The sequence below is a fragment of the Mauremys mutica genome, chromosome 6, assembly GCF_020497125.1.
Source record: "Mauremys mutica isolate MM-2020 ecotype Southern chromosome 6, ASM2049712v1, whole genome shotgun sequence".
In the NCBI taxonomy this organism is placed as follows: domain Eukaryota; kingdom Metazoa; phylum Chordata; order Testudines; family Geoemydidae; genus Mauremys; species Mauremys mutica.
In genome coordinates this window covers 16,056,129-16,076,840 of record NC_059077.1, presented here as the reverse complement: position 1 = coordinate 16,076,840, position 20,712 = coordinate 16,056,129, and the positions used below count along the sequence as shown (strand labels likewise).

Here is a 20,712-nt window from a genome sequence, read left to right as displayed (position 1 = left end):
TGTTTAAAGTTTTATTTAAATGTTCATGTTTCATACCCTCTATGAAATAACGACATAGTATCAGTTATCTAAGTGGAATGAAGGAAATTAAAGTAATCCTTGCATGTGTGTGTTGGGGGGGAGAAGGGGGAGGAATAGTTGGTGCACATGAGGAGGATATGACTTCAATTTGGGGGCATTTGGATAAACAAGACTTTACTGCATTGAAAAGCTTAGCAGCAGCAGCATATTGAGCTCACAGTGGGTTAATTTATCCCCAGAGGCAAATTTCATGTTGCTTTGTCAACTTAGTGTTTGTGATGGCATCCAAAACCAAGGGCAGGCTGGGCACTTACTCAGAGTGGGAAGCCCACAACACAATCTAGGGTGTACAGGGAGAAGCGGAAATTACCTAAATTAGGAGCTATACTGTGCATTAATGTTGTTAGCAGAGAAATTGAACCTTTCTCCAAAAGCTGATCCCTACAACCTCCCATAATGCATGTGAAATCTGACTTTTTCTTAGTCCTCCCATTCAATTGCTGGTGTGGCAGTTGTCCTGCTAGATGGATTTGAATATTAGCAGACTCCACTCCCAAATCACTTGCATAAAATCTTTCTTTACAAAGTAAATGAAAGGGACACATTGTCACTTTTGGGGGGGTTGTTTTTTTTTTTGTTTTTTTTTACTAAATTCATTAAAAATTCCCCTTTCTGCAAGTATCCTTGTACGTAGTATAGCCTGGAATATTTGATAGAAAATCCTTAATTTTTTTAAAGAGCCTTTTCTAAGGTTTTCTGGCTTCTGGTTGACACTAAGGCCTGGTCCACACTGGGGGGCAGTGTCGAGGTAAGATACGCAACTTCAACTACGGGAATACTTCGACTTCAGCTACGGTATCTTATCCCGACTTACCTCCCGGCCTCACAGCTCGGGATTGACGTCCGCGGCTCCCCCGTCGACTCTGCTACTGCCACTCGCTCCGGTGGAGTTCCGGAGTCGACGGGAGCGCGTTCGGGGATCGATATATCGCGTCTAGATGAGACACGATACATCGATCCCCGCAAAATTGATCGCCACCCGCCGATTCGGCGGGTAGTCTGGACGTACCCTTAGGGGCCTGCTTAGCAAAGGAGAGCAGTTGGGCACAGGCACAGTGCCACTCACACCATCTGTACCTGTTTCTTCTCCTCACCTGCCTTCTTTCTGGCCTTGACAGCAGCATTGCAGTGTAGGGCTTCTTAGGGCACATCTGCGTGAGGATAAAAGCCCCAGAGGGTGAGCTGCTGGCTCAGGATTCGGGGCTAAAAATTGCTGGGTAGATATTCTGGCTTGGGCTGGGACACTCCACCCTTGAAGACAGCCTGAGCCCAAACATCTGCTCACCAATGTTTTGGCCCAAGGCCCACAAGCCCAAGTCAGCTGACCTGACATCCCCTGGGCTTCTAAACTCCTCAAAAGGATCTGCAGAGGAGCCCCAAGAGGTAATGATCCCCTCCCCTCCCCCCCCCCACCTGATTCTAATCATCAGAAGTGTTACTTGAAACAGTAGTAGGTAATGTTTTGAGACGGAAATGGTTGGGGAGCTTAAATTGATAGTTTCCCTTGCCGAAGTGCCCTTGGAATTGTTTTTTCCCCTCTATGGCTGTTAAGCGGCTAATGTGAAAATTGGCCCCCTTTGGGTATGTTTACACTGCAGCTGGAAGCAAGCTTCCCAGCCGAGGGAGACAGACTTACACTAGTGGGGCTGAAACTAATGCAGTGTGACCATTGCGGCTTGGGCTTTCAAACCTAGGGTAGGGAGTCGGAGCTGCAGCCTGAGTAGCAGTATCCATGCTGCTAGTTTTTTTTTATCTGCTAGCTCAAGTCTGTCTACCTGGGCTAGGAGACTTGCTCCCAGCTGCAGTGTAGACATACCTTGTGTCCTAAAGAACTGTTGCAGATCACTGACCAAGTCTGTTGGCTACTTCTGGGTCCTGATGATGTGCAGTAGGAGTTCAAGTTGCTTGTGTGTGCAACATGCTAAAAATCCCCACATATTTTAGGAAGAGACCTGCCTGCCATTTTGTCCTCAAACTTTGAATTATACAAGTGTAAAGCTTCAACTATTCATTTCTACTCCTTCAGCATTCATTATGTAAATACAGCCTGAAAATCCCAGCAAGCACCTAATGTACAAAGATTATACCAAATTATCTATCAGGAGAAAACTGGCAGACTGTTAATCAACAGGCTGGGAGGGAAGTCTCCACTTATCAAATAAGGCAAGAGTAAAGCATAAATTATACCAGTACTCACTGGTAACAACCCTTCTTGGTAAATGTCATGTTTTGAGGATGTTGATTAAAGTACCTAGTATGTGTGTGCATTGTCTGCTCCCTAACTCCTGTCAGTGTTTGACTTCTCTATACTGAACACTTCTGATGCGGGGGAGGGAGGCAGGAGAAGTCAGTGGACTGTGTGTTAGTGCATGCTGATGTGCCTTGTTTGTTTGTGTGTTTGTCGAGGGTTTAGCTTGATCCTGCAGGTGTTCTGCATGCATCTTGAAATGATTGAGGAAATACAACCCACAAAGCCAGAAACACACAGAATTCTAGTTAATTTCCACAGTGCAGGTAAATGTAGTAAGTGCCATGTGGTGGTGGGGAAGCCATGTATACCTGACTTTTGCTCTGTAATATGAGGGCATTTATCCAAAGTGTATATATATTTTTTATTTATTTATTTTCAACAAGTCATGGAGCACGAGTGTAGACAAGGCTACAGGTACGTAGGCCTGATTTACACGGCGTTGAAAGGCTGCTGCCAGCACCTTGCCTGGTGTTCCCACTGTTACTACAACTCCTGGAGGTCTATCAGTGCTAAAGTTGAAGATTCATCACAAAGTAACTGATGTAGACGGGGCTGAACAGAGTTGAATTGAACAGCTAAGTAGCAAAATTTCTACCACACACACACACAAAATTGTCACAGGTAAACCCTTAGCATGTATCTAAGCAACTGAATGTCTTTTCATCTTAAACATTGACACCTATTAGAACTGACATTCCATAAAATTCACCATGGTGCAGTCAACACCGTGCTCGAGGAGATGAAAACTTTCATTGCGTCACTTACAACTCTGATATCTCAGTGAGTTTAATTTCACTTGCTTGTCTGGGAAACATTGGAAAGGTGCTATCTTTAATAATGTGTTTTTAAAAAAAATAAACCTATAGAAATAACACACCCCCATCGAATAGGCCAAGCACTAGGGGAGTTGCCTTCAGAATAGATTGTAGTATTAAGGAATAATGTAAAAACACTTTTTTAAATGATTAAGAAAAATCAATTGAATAATGTTACTGCACAGTGTGTTAGTCTCACTCTTGTGGTCACCATAGATCAGCGTGGAAATAATTGAGAGAGAAGTTTTTGCTGCTTTCACTGACATGACTTGTGAGAAGACCAGATGGCTTCAGGTTTCACCCTTGCAGTTCCTTGAAGCTTGCAAGCAGTTTAAAACAGGAGATTGTTTCTTTGTTTTTCTTTTGTTTTTTTAAAATCATTCTGTACTAAATATGTGTTTCTTTCCTCTAAACAGGTTGCAAAATAAAAGCATTAAGGGCCAAGACGAATACTTACATTAAGACCCCTGTTCGTGGAGAAGAACCCATTTTTGTCGTCACTGGACGAAAAGAGGATGTAGCCATGGCCAAAAGGGAAATTCTCTCAGCAGCTGAACACTTCTCCATGATCAGAGCATCACGCAACAAAAATGGTCCTGCTCTGGGTGGGTTGCCATGTACTCCCAACCTGCCAGGTCAGACTACAGTCCAAGTCCGGGTGCCTTACCGTGTAGTTGGGCTAGTGGTTGGACCCAAAGGAGCTACAATCAAAAGAATTCAGCAGCAGACACACACATACATCGTTACTCCCAGCAGAGACAAGGAGCCAGTCTTTGAGGTTACAGGGATGCCTGAAAATGTAGACCGTGCACGTGAAGAAATAGAAATGCATATTGCCATGCGCACTGGAAACTACATTGAGCTGAATGAAGAAAATGATTTCCATTACAATGGTACAGATGTGAGCTTTGAAGGCGGCACCCTAGGATCTGCTTGGCTTACTTCCAATCCTGTCCCTCCTAGCCGCACCAGAATGATTTCTAATTATAGAAATGACAGCTCCAGCTCCTTAGGAAGTGGCTCCACTGATTCCTATTTTGGAAGCAATAGATTGGCTGACTTCAGCCCAACAAGTCCATTCAGCACAGGAAACTTTTGGTTTGGAGAAACGTTGCCCTCAGTGGGCACAGAAGATCTTGCAGTCGACTCTCCTGCGTATGACTCCTTACCAACGCCTTCCCAAACTATCTGGACCCCTTTTGAACCAGTAAACCCGCTATCTGGCTTTGGTAGCGACCCTACTGGTAACATGAAGACTCAGCGTCGAGGGAGTCAGCCATCCACTCCTCGTCTGTCACCTACATTTCCTGAAACTTTGGAACATCCGCTTGCTAGGAGAGTGAGAAGTGACCCACCCAGTACATGCAACCAGGTTGGCCTTCCAATATACATCCCTGCTTTTTCTAATGGTACCAACAGCTACTCCTCTTCCAATGGTGGTTCCACATCCAGTTCGCCACCCGAGTCTAGACGAAAGCATGACTGTGTGATATGCTTTGAGAATGAAGTTATTGCTGCCCTAGTTCCTTGTGGCCACAATCTCTTCTGTATGGAATGTGCCAACAAGATCTGTGAAAAAGAAACTCCATCATGTCCAGTTTGCCAGACAGCTGTTACTCAGGCAATCCAAATTCACTCTTAAATATATATAGATATTATATATGGACTTTTTAAACTCTTAAAGGCATGGGTGTAATGGTCTCTTCCCCTCCCACCCCCCAGTAAACTTCCTAATTAATTCTGACTGTTATTGGGCTTTCTTGGGATTAGGCTAAAGTTGTTAGTAAACTTTTATACTTTCTAAAAGGCTGCTACGGTAACACTAAACCTAGATGGTCTCTGTCCGGTTTGGTTTAAACAGATGGCATGTTTATCAGAGATACATCTGGTATAAGGCTAAGGCACAGTAGGCGGGAAACTTTAGATCGATTTCACAACCAAGAAAACAAATGAATTTTACAGGTTTTCTTAGTGATCTGTATTCATGTTGGTAATGTCTATGTTCTGGAGGCAATGAACCCCATAGCCTAAACAGAGAATTAGTCTGTACTGGAGGGTTCATGGTATGATTGATGTATCAAAAAACACTTCCAATGCTGCCTTCTTTACACTGCCAGTTTTGAAATAGGTTTTGGGTTTTGTTTAGTTTTATTTTTACAACAACTTATGCCTAATTCTTCAGTATTGCAAATAACTTTTTAATGCACAGGGGTTTTTTTTATTATTTTTTTTCTCTTTTGAATGGATAAGGTTGTTGGCAGTTTTAAATAGATCACTGTTAATTGGGGTGGGGGTGGGGAGGGAGGAAGAAACAGGACGGACTGCCAAATTGACCTTCATCTCACCCAGTTTGTGAACAATGGTATGTTCAGAGGATCAGGAACGATTTGGTCTCCTTCATTGTGAATTCCTACCCACTGCTTTTCTTAATGGAATGTGGAGTAGCCTGACGGTGGCATGATCCCATTTCAGTAAGGGCTTTGGGGTGCACATACTTTGGCTAATAGTGAGGATGCTAACATTCCATTCACTAGTCTGATCAAGGTGTTCTTAAATTACATTTTAGCGATTATATAGTTCAAAATGTGAAGCATTTTTATGTTCAATCCATACTTGTCTTGCACATTATATAAATATATATATATATTTTATTTTAGTAATGTAAAGGAAAAAGGGGGAGGTGTGTATGTGCTCGTGTATAATTCCTGAAAGCAGCTGCAACCATGGCCCTTCAATCATTTTACGTCATTTCAAAACTGTTTCCAATCACAACAAAAGATTGTTTCGAATGTGCTGCTTACATTTCAACCTGTGGATGTCTCTAGCTTCTTCATCCTCAGTATGTTCCAAAATCTGTGCTGGCATATGAAAAAATGAAAACCCCCCCACACACAAAGTGGAATTTTCTATTATTTTTTTAAGCGTTATTTTCCCAAGACACACAGCTTTTTTTCCTCAGTATAGCAAAACAAATTCTATGTATTGAACTAGTAAATATACAGAAATTTTATTTTTTATTTCCACTTGAAGAGTTACATTTCGTATAAAAGTTTACAAATAATGGTTTTTATTTTACGATTTTTTCAGTATAAGAATTGCCTTGATGGCATATTATGTAATGCATAACTTTAATGCTAATTGCTTGTAGAATAGTTAAATGTCAGTATTGAAACCTAATCTTTAGCTGCAGTCTTGTAGATATGAACAAATGTTCACCAAGCATGTATTTTGTATTTTATTGCATTGTACACTGCAACTAATAAGCCAAGGAATCGACAGATATTAGGTGCGTGTACCATTTCTATAAACCACAAACTAACAATGACAAACTATCAATATAGTTTAGTATTTGCTAATTTTACTACACTCTTTTTGTTATGTATATGTAGGGAGGTCATAGGGATTATAAATTCAATTTGAGTAAAGTTTAAAAACCATATATTTTATGATAAAGGGCCTTTAACTTATGATGGCCAAAGCACTGATATTATATATTTGCTGTAAAGAGAATTATAAGAGTTTTATTTTTCTGATATTAAAAGTTACTTAATAAAGACTTGTTTCCATTAACTTGAATGTTTTCTGAATTTGCTGTTTTCATGGTTCTCATTTCAAGCCACTTTTGGGAAACTATAATCTGATTTAGCTCCTTTTCCCTCCCTTAAAACGTGGGGGTTGTATTGCTTAAGTGCTTTGCAAATGAGTAGTTTTTAATTTTACACGTAATCTTTACAAAATAGCAATGACTGACCAAGTTTCAGAAAAGGTAGTCGTAGGACTGGTAATATCTGAGAGCAAATAGTCAAAATAATTTAGAAATTTTCTGTTCCAAGCCCTCTAAGATAAATATATTTCCCTTCTTAGATACACACAAATGCAGCAGAAGAGAATTATCACATTTGTTTGAAGTAGTGTTTTACTTTCATTATTTCAGCAGTGTCAGTTTCTTGCTGATTTCAAGTTGCAGGTATAATTTTTTTTGCCTTTCCCATTTAATTGAAATTTTTAACCAATATCAGGTGCATTGCATTTGGTGTTTAAACTGAATGTGAACACAGATGCGTTGAGGTCTCAAGCATGTTCTTCTTACTAAGGGTCTGATTCTTTTGCTCACCCCCGTTTTGATCCATAACTCACTCTGCAAGCCGCCCAGTTCTGATCCATTTTAGGAGTTTATAGCTCCCATTACTGTAGTGTTTGAGCATCTCAAACTTTAATGCATTTATCCTCTCAACGCCCCTGAGAGGTAGGGAAGTGCTATGATCCTGGTTTGACACATGGGGAACTGAGGCACAGAGCAGTTCAACTATTTGTCCAGGGTCACACACGAATCCTGAGGCAGTGTGAGTTATTGGATCCAGGCCTCCTGAAACACAGGCTGCTGCTCTAACCACTGGGCTACCTGTCCTCTGATTTCAGTGAGCTTGACTCAGCATGAGTAAGAGTGCAGGACTTAGCCCTAAATTGCCTTCAGAAACTGTCCAGAACTAGAAGGCATGTGTATGTGTGTTAAAAATATGTATACTCTTAACTGTGGCCGGTAAAGAGATTTCTACCACTCGGCCAGATTCTGATGCCTCTGGTGCAGGCTGCTGCTGCTCAGGGTATCAATCCGCTGCATTAGGATTAAAAGGGAAGAGTGAAGACAAATGTCCCTGTAAAGAAAAGAAGTTCTCTGTTGACCTCTCCATTTGAAGGGACTGGAATCTGCAGCACTTGGTTGTTTGAGCACCGTGATGTACTTCAGTCCAAGCTCTTATGAAATGATAATGTAGCTCTTATAGTAATCAATATCCAGTAGGCTTTGTTGAAGTGATTGCTCTCTGCCAGCAGCAATAACAAGTGCATTGAATAAAAGTCATGCTATTTATCTTCAAGCCTCTGAACATGCTGGGCCCTGATTATTTTAGAGACAGCCTGCCACTCTCTAATCATCGCCTATCCTGACTTCCGTATTCCTCGGCGTCTCTAGAGATGCTCAAGTGTCCTGTGCAGTAGGCCCCCTGCTGTGAAACACCCAGAAGATGTTGCTGTCCACCTTCAGATTGGAATGAAAGATTCCTCTTTTCTCGGTAACTTTTTTTTCTTGATAGAACCCTGAAGAGGACAAATAAAATGTGAATTCACCCCATGCTCTCTTTTGGTGTGTCATATGGCAAGGGAATAATTTACCTTCCAGGCTTTGAGAAGATGCCACAATTAGGCATGTTTTATAATATCCAAATACACAGCTGATTTTCCAATAAAATCTGTTTCTTAACCAGTTGGTGTTCCAGCTATGTTAGATTGCACAAGGCTGGAGTTAGCTTAAAAGACTGATTTTGATTTTCTTATAATTATTGTATTACACGTTATTTTCCCTGCATCAGAAACACTTCTGATCAGTGACTAAAGTTCAGAATTTTAGCTTCTGTTTAGATAGAGGTGAAACAATTTCCATGAATCTATAATTCATTGGCAAGTCAGTGTTTGACAGTTTTTTTTTAAATCCCATAGTTTTTGTTTACCGACATAATAATATGGTTATTAAAACTGAACACTTTTTTTTAATCTACTTGTTTCAGTTCAGCTTGGGCAATTGACAGTCAAATCCATTTTACTTTCAGATTTTGGTGTTAAATATTAAAATTGTGAACATTAAGGGAGTGTCAGTTTAAAAAAAAAAAAGTAGATTTTAAATGTGTCTTAAGTTTTGTAGAAGTTTGTTTTAAGGTCATGCAAATTTTAAGCCAAATTTGAGTTGGTCATGTCATTTGGGTGCCACAAATGTGCCCAGCTGCAACATGTGTGTTGTAACTTGAGTAAACATGCGAGTGTGTTACTTCCGTTCCTCTGTGTGGAAGGGGGCAAAAAAGGATAGTTTTGTCCTAAGTTTTGATTAGAGTTTTGAACACTGCAGCTACCAATGAGAATTAACCTTTCAAAAATCTGCTGGCCTGGAAATCATTTGAGGAACAAAAAATGAATCCCGTACCACGGAACTCAGAGCCATTAGTTCCAGAGTTCAAACCCTGGCACAGATGCCTCTTCCTTTTACCTCTGGTCTCGTTTTCCCATCGGCATAATGGATCTAATACTTGCTTCACAGGGGTGCTGAGGATTAATTTAGTGTTTTTTAAAGTGAGCTAAAGACTAACACAGCTACCTCTCTGATACATATATTTCAGCGCTGTCAGCAACCATCTTTTATGAATCGCCAATGAAAGACCTGAATGAGCTTCTATACTTACATAAGTGATTTGTAGTCAGAACTTGATTGACACTTTTATTTTCCCTTCTGAAAATAGCAAAGGGAAACTTGGGGAGGAGGGGCAAGGGATAGTGACTCTGTCTTCATTTAGCTTTCATGAAACCACAATGTAAGCTGCTCCCTAAACATGAAGAATTATGTCGGGCTCCTCAGTGCTTATGGCAGAGGTAAGCAAAAGTAATAGTAAAGATTATAATTCACTTACACAAAGAGCCAAGACTTGATATGCAAGAACACTTAGTCTGCCTGGTAGTGGGATGATCTTAAATACGATTTCAGTTAGAACATGGTCTGGTGGAGGCTTAGCAAATACGAGCACTCGATGAACAAAGCATTTCATTGTGGGGTTGGGGGCGGCAGCAGCGGGGCTGCTCTCAATACATCTAGATTCTTAAAGCATCTCTAGCCCCTATCTGAGCACCTTGCACCTATGTAACTTGGATCCAGATTTTTTAAAAAGTCTAAAATTCGGCTTCTAAATAAGTGGGTTGATTTCCCCAAAACTGCTAAGTACTCAGCAGCTCTTAATGAAGTCAAGAGGGAGCTGCTTGTGCACTGAACTTCTGAAAATCAGGCTGCTTAGACAGGAGTCTATCCTTTAGGAACTTGTGGTACCCTGTTGTGGCTTATAGATAAGCTGCTGCATTACCTACGATTGAAGACAGTCACTCTGAGATCGGTTGCAATGTTCAGCCCAAGGTCTCATGAAGATTTGACTCACGACGGCCAGGTTTGAATCCGATAGGCTGAGGCATGGTATTCTTGCCAGATGCAGGTGGAAATGAGCATTTGTCGTGGCCATCCTGTCATCCAATAGTAAGAAGTCCAACTGAGCCCCGAAACAGCAAGCAGCTACTGTCAGCACAGGGGGATGTGAGGGAAGGAGACAAGTTCTTTAAAATGTTTCCACCTTCCTTGGTTCTGCTTTGTCCCGGTGTTGACCTTGACTGGGCCCCAAGGAAGCTCTGTGGGTGTAATATAGAGCTAAGTGTCATGTAAATACTGATGGCTCTGCCATTGGGGTTCTCTCACCTGATCCCCTTCATACGGATCCTGACTAATCCAGAGGAGATGAAGCTTGGTGGCTTTTTAGGACTGAGTCCAAAGATGAATATGGCCGTTGTCTATGGACAGGAGGAGGTCATCCACTAGTGCTATTTACCAGGTCCTGGGTATTGACAGGTAGCATTGGAGATGTTTTTGCTAAGCTTCATTTAGCTCAGAGGAGGTGGCGGGATAGGAGGCTGCAGTTTGCCCATTACTGTGGTATTTATGCACGGTAGACCTTGGGTGGTAGCTTGAGGTTGCTAGTATTGAGAGAGATTGTTAATACTAGCTAGACTCCAGGATGTTTGAGTGGTTAGTACATTTCACGTGCTGCCAATTGTTGCTTAGTCACAATTCCAAATATTCTCTCTCTCAACACCCAGTGAACAGATTTGGGGAGGAGCGTGGGAGGCAAAATGCCAGTTCATTACCCTGAGCTATCTCAGGGTTTGGGAGCAAATAAACCACTGGCTGATCTCTAACAAAGAAAAGGAGCAACACCAAACAAAATTTTTTTTTAAAGTTTCAGCAGCCAACTCTGAGCTAATATCCTACTAGCTTAATTTTCTGATGTATCTACTTCCACAAGGGCAGTAATTCCTTTTTTTAAAATCAGGTAAGCAGCAAAATTCTCCACTGTTCAAAGCATTCAGCTATAGTGTCTGTAAGTAAAACGGGCATATTTTTCACACAAAAAATTGCAAAGAATTTCAGAGCTTTTCAACCAGCTCCTTGCCTCAGTAGGTTAAGAATTAAAATCTCTGCATGAACAAGGGGTGGGGGGGGGGCATGGTGTGAGGAAGGAAAATAAAGCAGCTTATTGGGCTCTGAAGTGTCAGGGCAGGGTGTAAACGTGTTACATTTGCCTTTTTCATTCCAAAGTGCTACACAACCAGGAAAGCGCAAGTGCTGCTGAAATGCATCTGGCAACCAACCAGTCCACAGCACACTGTTGTGTTAACCCTGCGTGGAAATGAATCTGTGGTTCCAGAATCTTTAGGTAGGTTCAGCCTGATGCCTTTTATATCCCGTTATTTAAAAAAAACACAACAAAATAAAGCTGCTCACATTCTGAAAAACAAAAAAGGGGTTTGTTCCAATGATGCACTTAAAATGTTCGGTTTTTGTGTACGCTACCAGCTCTCGTTTAATGTACTAACTGCCTGTCCTGGGTTCCATTCCACATCCCCTGTGAAGGGAAGAACACACGACCCCGAAGCTTCCCTGTTTTGAACATGTAGGAGCCTGAAGCAGTATTATGCTGGGATTGAATGTGACTGAATTACAACCACCTAGTTGTATCTCCCAGGGAATCGCTTCAGAAGAACTCTACACAGCATCAGCCATCTAACGGTCACTTTAGTCAGGTAGGTGGAGGGAGGATTTCTTGGACTGAGCTTCCATTCAGTAGATGCTGTCTGTTGCTTGCAGAGGCTAAATAAACAGCCTTAAATATGCTACACATAATAGGTCAGACCTTTGACTTCTTCCAACTGTCCCAGCTCAATTGAAGGGCAAAGGAGCTCTGAAGAACTGACACTAGCTGAGGAGCTGGTCAGTTGTGTAGTGTATTTCACACTGTTTGTATTTTGTGGATGATTCATGCACAAGGGGAAGCAGTCAGTCTCTGAGTGGAGCTCACTTTACCAGCTAGCCAACAGAACCCACTTGCTCCAACAGCAGCAGGTGAAAAAAGACTCCATAAACTGCCTTTGCACTCCGAGAGGAGGGGCTAGGACAGAGATGAATAAAATTAGCGGGGCTAAAGATGCATAATAATTTGGAGGCAGTGGGTCAATACACAGCAGAGGTTTTTACCCAACAACCTGTGTAAAGAATCTTACTGGTGAGTGTGAGCACCAAGCAGGTTAGAGCTGACACAGACCACGGGGTAGCTGCAGGGTGCATATTGCAGACATACTTCAAGGCATTCAAGAGCGACTGGTGGTTTGTGAGTGGAAAAAATGAGTTGAGTTGAGCCTTGGCCTTCAGCCAGAGAGGAATGAAGCTTTGCCTGTAGCTCAGAGAGAACAGCAGGGAAATAACAGCATGATCTATGACTCCTGTGTTGCCCTGGGTTAGATGTGAGACCTGTTGGCTCAGGAATCTCAAGGGAAAGCGTCCACGTTTCTGATGGCGCTCGCCGTCTCACCACAATGAGGAGACTCCTTTGAGCCTGCCGAGTAGGGGTAAGCATGTGGTTAATGTAGATTTCATCTTCAAGGTTTCATTGTAGGATATTTCTAGTTCCTCATTAGTGCTTGAATAAACTGGAGTAAATTAGTTTACCTTATGGTACCCGGGAGGGTGGTGCTTCTAATATGAAGATAATAAAGAGACTATGAACTAATTTTCTTTGCTTTCAAGACAAACTAAGCAATAAACTGAGTACAGACAGGCAGTAAGGTGAGGGGAATAATTTTCCCTAATGGGGCAGTACAAATAGCTTCATAGACCGTTAAACCTCAAGCAGCCAATGTGCACTAAACCAACGCTCGTGTGTGAGAGACGTCCAGCAGAGTAAATTAGAAAGGGAGCTGGTAGTTAGTGACGCCTTGTGCATGTCCATGAGTTATTTGCTGAAGGATTGCTGCCCATTGGGTGCAAAATGGTTAAAAAGCTGCTCCCAGGGTAGAGCCGGAGGCATGAGGGGTTTGTGTCATGTAACTGTCTGGGGCAGTCTGAATGGGTTGTTAATCGACTGGCTGAAGCCCGCCCGCATCAATAGGGGATCCAGAAAGACAATGAGAACCCCAGTGACTGAACAACTGACCCCTGCAAACAGGAAACTCCAGCAGGTAGAACAGGTCAACTCTACAAGAGGAAGATAAGGGACCAAGAGGTGACAGGAGGCTAGAATAAGAGCTGGCTTGTGTAGAGACACGGGACCTCACCTGGGACTGGGAGACAAAGGAACAGAGAGAAGAAACCAAGATTTTTCCTTCAGTAGCACAGCTCGAGAGACCTGGCTTGGCCAACATGGACTATGTCTTAGCTTTTGCTTCTCTGTGCTAAGCTAAGAACTGCCTGGTGCTGTGTTCCAGCTGACTAATAAATCCTCCTCTGTTTTGAAAAGGCTGCCTGGGGTTATTGCAAATACTTACTGCGGTGCATTGGTCCCTGGAGTGTGTAAAAGTCTCTGAGCAGGAGACAATCCCAGCGGGACTTGCTGGGCAGCGTTCACAGGGTGAAACGAGTGCTGCAGCCCAGACGCTCAGTCATGGAGGCAGTGTGGCCATGGGGCCTATCCTTAAGGAAAAGTGGGGCCCCGCTTTTCCTTAGGGGCCCGGGACACTGAAGGTGTTTCTCCAAGGGACTGTTTAAAAGCTGGGATGCAGCACAGATCCTATGGATCTGCGACACCCTTATATTAAGGTTGCCTAATGCTTCCATTATGTTTCTTTCAACGTGTGTGTGTGTGTGAGAGAGAGAGAGAGACACTGTAACACCTCCATGGTTTGCTGCAGGCTTTTGAAATCTGGCCGGGAGAAAACCCTCAGGGATAAGAAATCCAATGAAATTTCATTAAAGTTTAGCCAACTGTTAAAAATCACCATTTGCCCCCCTCTCTCATTTGCGTTGGCCAGCAAAACTTTGGCAGCAGGCCTAAATAACTCAACCTAACATTCAACACAACATGGGGCAGGCTGCTCAGTCTCTGTGATGTGGTTCCTCATATGTAAAGGAGAGAGAGTGCTTCCTGGTCTTACAGGAATGTTGTGAAGATGCTACTTGTGAGGTGTTCTGATACCTTGGTGCTGGGTGTGTATAAGTACCTAGATCAATGAATGAAGCACAGAGAAGTTACGTGACTTATGCAGGATTATACAGTAAGTCTGTGGCAGATCACACAATAGGAGTCCCGTGTTCTAATCATTAGGCAACACCGCCAATAATTCCTGAAAGTGTAATATGTATTTCCAACAGAATCCTATCAGGTGCTACTAACCTGTTGGTAACTCTTCTTAGACATTGCAGTTTCTTATTCCTTGCATATTCATCAACATCCATCTCAGATTTGGTTTGTATCATTTCTTGTATCAAAAATAACTTCAAGCAAAGATCGTGCTAGTCAAACTCCCGTCCGGGACAGTATTGGGTTTTTTTAAATAAGCGGTTATGAGCCAGCATGGAGCTTCCCTTAGTTGTTGTTGCATGGGCGTTAACACATTCCAGGGCGTGGTGCAGCCTCAGAAAGGACAATGTGCTGGGCAGAAGACTGAAACCTGGGTGTCTGCGGGGGAAGCATTTTGGAGTCAGCAGTTTCACTAGTGACTCACCTATGCTGCATAAGCAATTGCCCAAAGAGGCTTTTTGCTAAGTAGTTGATGCTGTACTGCAGTACCTGGAGGAGTTGCTTTAAAATGGGCAGCAACCACCTAATGTCAACTATAAAGGAAGTAACAGGATGGTCAGGTGACCCATCTGTGCGCCAGGCAGACAAAGAACAACTTTATGGGGAACATAAAGGATAACTGGGCCGGGGTGGGACATGGGGCCATAGGCATTTTTAGGGAACAGTTACAATGTTTCATTCATGACCAAACCATATGCAGGCGTGATTGTTGCCTCAATGTATTTTATCTGATGAACACTCCTTATTAGAAGCAGCTTGAGTCAATGGTCAGGGCACCTGACTTGGATTGAGGAGACGTGGTTTCTATTCCTTGGCCCTGCCACTGACCTGGGGGGGGTCACCTGCTGGACAAGTCACTTCACTTCTCCTCCCTGTGCCCCTTTGCTCAGCTGTAAAACAGGGACAATGCTTCCTCTGCAAAATACATCGAGACCTACAGCTGAAAAACCACCAGAGCTGCATGTTGTGAATACTATTGGACTGGGGAGGGGGCCAGCTTCCAGTTCAGGATGGCTGGTTGACTGCCCCCAGTGGACTCTTAAAGGTCCCGGTTTTCATGAACATCCCCAAACTGTTGTATCTGCAGAACGTGGTATCCTTGGGGAGAAGGAGTTGTGCATGGCTATGTCCGTCTTTAAGATGCTGCTATGTGTGGGATGGGATGCAACAGTTATTTCATGCAAGGAGGGATGGCTACGATGGTAACCTCCAGTATACACTAATGGACAGTAATATTAGTGTAATCACACGCACAATCTACCTCTTGGTCTGGAAGCTCTGAACCTAGGCACACATCACCTATTTCCTTAAACATGGGAAGATTCTTTGCTCCCTACGGGCAAGAGGACTGCACCTGTAAAGTTGTGATGTAGGCCTTGTCTACACTGGGGGAGTCTTGCATCAGTCTGGCTACACTGGTACAAAATCCCAGTACAGCTGCACTGCAATGCAAACTGACTTCCACTGGTGCAGCTTACCCCAGTGCAGCACATGTGCCACTGCAAAACTCTCTCCATGTAGGGGTTAACCTACATGAAAAGCAGCAGGCAGACAGTTCACACAGCTTTTTATGTAACAAAGAAACCTTTATTCCACCCGTGCTGTCACCATAGAATACAGGTGTCTGCCCTGCTCAATGCCAGAGAATCTGCAGAGCTTTCAAGTCAACATATTTTCGTCTTCTGGCAATCACTCTACTCAGGCAATCTGTTCTGAGCTAACTCCTTGTCCTCACAACCAGCAAAATGGAGCCATCTTTCACAAACGCAAGCACGCTCACACAGTGCTGCAAGGCCATGGATAGTATGCAAATCTCACAGCTGAGAAACATCAATTCACGTTTCACCCAGCTCCAGTGTAATGTCTGGCTGCAGCTCCCAAGTGGTTAATGAAAGACAGCTGTTCTCTACAGTAAGGGACTGTTTCTTTCCAGAATCTTAGCAGACCACTGGACTTGAGAACAAAATTTAGATAAGATAATTATCTAAATATGCAGGGCTGGGGTCTCCTGCAAAATGGACTCAAACTTAAGGTGAAGGATCACAAATGACACTTCACATGTGTGGGTCTCCTGTTTGTTTTAAGCATCTGCAACATTGACCCACATTCATGAAATCTCTCATCTCTTGAATGTTTACAGGGGACCCAGTAAGGCAGTTCTAGTGCTTGCTGCAATTTCATCTGCATCTTTAGCAGTTCTGTGTCCCTGTTACATTGTTCCATTTGGTTTCAGACCTGTATGACCTGCCTATATTTAAAATGAGCCTAGGAACAGATGATAAATTCTGTTACCCCACGCAGCTGAAGTTTTATGCAGATTCAAGGTGGTTAATTTGTACCCAGGTTGTAGTAGTGGTGTTTTGGGTTCACTGCTCTTCAGCCAATGGGTTTACAAGGAATAGGTTTCTAGAGGAGACTTGGTCTAGTGATTAGATCATAGGAGTAGAAAGACTGAGCATAAGAACATAAGAATGGCCGTAACAGGTCAGACCAAAGGTCCATCTAGCCCAGTATCTGTCTACCGACAGTGGCCAATGCCAGGTGCCCCGGAGGGAGTGAACCTAACAGGCAATGATCAAGTGATCTCTCTCCTGCCATCCATCTCCATCCTCTTACGAACAGAGGCTAGGGACACCATTCTTACCCATCCTAGCTAATAGCCATTTATGGACTTAGCCACCATGAATTTATCCAGTCCCCTTTTAAACATTGTTATAGTCCTAGCCTTCACAACCTCCTCAGGTAAGGAGTTCCACAAGTTGACTGTGCGCTGTGTGAAGAAGAACTTCCTTTTATTTGTTTTAAACCTGCTGCCTATTAATTTCATTTGGTGACCCCTAGTTCTTGTATTATGGGAATAAGTAAATAACTTCTCCTTATCCACTTTCTCAACATCACTCCTGATTTTATATACCTCTATCATATCCCCCCTTAGTCTTCTCTTTTCCAAGCTGAAGAGTCCTAGCCTCTTTAATCTTTCCTCGTATGGGACCCTCTCCAAACCCCTAATCATTTTAGTTGCCCTTTTCTGAACCTTTTCTAGTGCTAGAATATCTTTTTTGAGGTGAGGAGACCACATCTGTACACAGTATTCGAGATGTGGGCATACCATGGATTTATATAAGGGCAATAATATATTCTCAGTCTTATTTTCTATCCCCTTTTTAATGATTCCTAACATCCTGTTTGCTTTTTTGACCGCCTCTGCACACTGCGTGGACATCTTCAGAGAACTATCCACGATGACTCCAAGATCTTTTTCCCGACTCGTTGTAGCTAAATTAGCCCCCATCATGTTGTATGTATAGTTAGGGTTATTTTTTCCAATGTGCATTACTTTACATTTATCCACATTAAATTTCATTTGCCATTTTGTTGCCCAATCACTTAGTTTTGTGAGATCTTTTTGAAGTTCTTCACAATCTGCTTTGGTCTTAACTATCTTGAGCAGTTTAGTATCATCTGCAAACTTTGCCACCTCACTGTTTACCCCTTTCTCCAGATCATTTATGAATAAATTGAATAGGATTGGTCCTAGGACTGACCCTTGGGGAACACCACTAGTTACCCCTCTCCATTCTGAGAATTTACCATTAATTCCTACTCTTTGTTCCCTGTCCTTTAACCAGTTCTCAATCCATGAAAGGACCTTCCCTTTTATCCCATGACAGTTTAATTTACGTAAGAGCCTTTGGTGAGGGATCTTGTCAAAGGCTTTCTGGAAATCTAAGTACACTATGTCCACCGGATCCCCTTTGTCCACGTTTGACCCCTTCAAAGAACTCTAATAGATTAGTAAGACACGATTTCCCTTTACAGAAACCATGTTGACTATTGCTCAACAGTTTATGTTTTTCTATGACAATTTTATTCTTAACTATTGTTTCAACTAATTTGTCCGGTACCGACGTTAGACTTACCGGTCTGTAATTGCCGGGATCACCCCTAGAGCCCTTTTTAAATATTGGCGTTACATTAGCTAACTTCCAGTCATTGGGTACCGAAGCCGATTTAAAGGACAGGTTACAAACCTTAGTTAATAGTTCCGCAACTTCACATTTGAGTTCTTTCAGAACTCTTGGGTGAATGCCATCTGGTCCCGGTGACTTGTTAATGTTAAGTTTATCAATTAATTCCAAAACCTCCTCTAGTGACACTTCAATCTGTGACAGTTCCTCAGATTTGTCACCTACAAAAGCCAGCTCAGGTTTGGGAATCTCCCTAACATCCTCAGCCGTGAAGACTGAAGCAAAGAATCCATTTAGTTTCTCCGCAATGACTTTATCGTCTTTAAGCGCTCCTTTTGTATTTTGATCCTCAAGGGGCCCCACTGGTTGTTTAGCAGGTTTCCTGCTTCTGATGTACTTAAAAAACATTTTGTTATTACCTTTGGAGTTTTTGGCTAGTCGTTCTTCAAACTCCTCTTTGGCTTTTCTTATTACACTCTTGCACTTAAGTTGGCAGTGTTTATGCTCCTTTATATTTGCCTCACTAGGATTTGACTTCCACCTTTTAAAGGAAGTCTCTTTATCTCTCACTGCTTCTTTTACATGGTTGTTAAGCCACGGTGGCTCTTTTTTAGATCTTTTACTGTTTTTCTTAATTTGGGGTATACATTGAAGTTGGGCCTCTATTATGGTGTCTTTAAAAAGGGCCCACGCAACTTGCAGGGATTTCACTTTAGTCACTGTACCTTTTAACTTTTGTCTAACTAACCCCCTCATTTTTGTATAGTTCCCCCTTTTGAAATTAAATGCCACTGCTGAATTTTGATCCTGGCTCTGTCTTCCTGCGAGAGCTGGGGCAAGTTACTGAATCCCTCTGTCTCAGTTTAATGGGAATAAGAGTTGAATCTCACCGCTGGGCCATACGTAATTAATGTTTATAAACTGAGCTGGGTGGTCTATCCAGCATGGAAAGTTTTTATTTTGTTAGGTTTGGTGGAAGGGAGAGACATGTGGTTGTTTTGTTTGTTTGTTTGTTTGTTTTGTTTTAAATGTGCCTGCTTGAGTTCACAAAACTTCTGTGAAACTGGAGCAATATTAAAAGACATTGGGAAAATTTCTGTGAAACTTTACACATGCTGTTTTTTTATTACTTAGAGGTTGGCAAAAGCTCAAAGCCACCTTCACTTGGAAATACAGCCCAGGGATACGATGCAGAAGAGCCCATGTTCCATTCCCACCTCTGAAAAATGCTCCTTGATGCTGTTTTGCAGATTTATACAGCACTTCACGAGCTTGAGTTAATTACCCTTCGCTACCATTGCCCTCATTTCCCAGACAGGGAACGTTAGGCCCCAGGGAGTCAGGGGCTGTAGTCTAGCAGATTAGCTACAGGACAGGGCACCAAGAGAGGTTCTAATCCTGGCTGTGACTCGAGCTAGTCAGAAAAATTTGGACTAAACATTTTTTTCATCTGAATTTGCCGATTAGTCAAAATTGAAACATGCCTGGGACTGTCGATTGCAACAAAATTCCGATGCAAACAAGGGATGCTGCCAAGGGAACCCTGCCTGGTTTGCTGCCAGCTTGGCCGCCCAGCTTCTCCGCAGCCTGCATCATGGGTTGACGGAGCTGAGAGCCCAAAGCCCTGGGAGTCCTGGCTTTCGTGATCATTGCTCCTTAGCAGCCTGGGCATCCAGGGTCTGGGGTAGCACCTCCCTAGGCAGACTGCCCCAGAGCAGGGACTCACCCTGCAGCTGGATGGAGGACAGTATTTCCATTTAACCAAAGATTACAACAGTCTCCATTTTCATTCGCAATTGGAATGAAACCAAATCTCAAACTCCTCCATGAACTGGATTTCCATTCTCCACCAAGCTCTGATTGCAACATTGACTTGCATCATAATCACAGGTACATCACTCAGCCTGGGTTCCCTAGCTAACATCTAGAGGACTAGGTATGGGACAGGGAGGTGAGATGGGTTCTAACCTCGTAGTGACATGGGCTTGCAGTCTGATCATAAACATGTCCCTTAACTTTAGCCTGGGTTTCCCTGTCTATAAATGAAAACAGTGATATTTCACTTAGTTCATAGGTGCATTGTAAAGCCAGCCAGGGACAGGTGCAAATTAGACCTCTCCCAGTTAATCTTCTGATCCATAACTTTTGAATAGCACTTTCTCCTGATTCTTCAACTATCACAAGTATGAATGTGGGGGCAAAAATGTCCCCATGTCCTGCACCGAGGTGGAAATCCAAACCTTTGGGAGAGAGCAAAATCATACAAAACAGGCAACAATCACTGCATGATTTTTTTTGTGGACACTTCTTGCTGCAGTCAGCCAGCTCTATGCTGCAATCCTCGAATGGAAAGCGGTGCCAGATCACTGCAGACAAACTGCAGCCGTTGTCCAAGATGAGATGCTGTGGTAGGAGCCACTGCTAGCGTGGCGGGGTATGATGGG

The 20,712-nt window shown here is 42.8% G+C and overlaps 1 protein-coding gene across 1 annotated transcript in view; it reads left to right on the top strand.

Annotated features, from left to right (window-relative positions):
* Positions 1 to 6,717, top strand: part of MEX3C (mex-3 RNA binding family member C) — a 34,786-nt gene extending 28,069 nt beyond the window's left edge. The window contains exon 2 of the mRNA XM_045021738.1: positions 3,564 to 6,717. Coding sequence (XP_044877673.1) covers positions 3,564 to 4,789 — 1,226 coding nt within the window. The 3' untranslated portion in view covers positions 4,790 to 6,717. The remainder of the gene's footprint in view (positions 1 to 3,563) is intronic.
* The last annotated feature ends 13,995 nt before the right edge of the window (positions 6,718 to 20,712 follow it).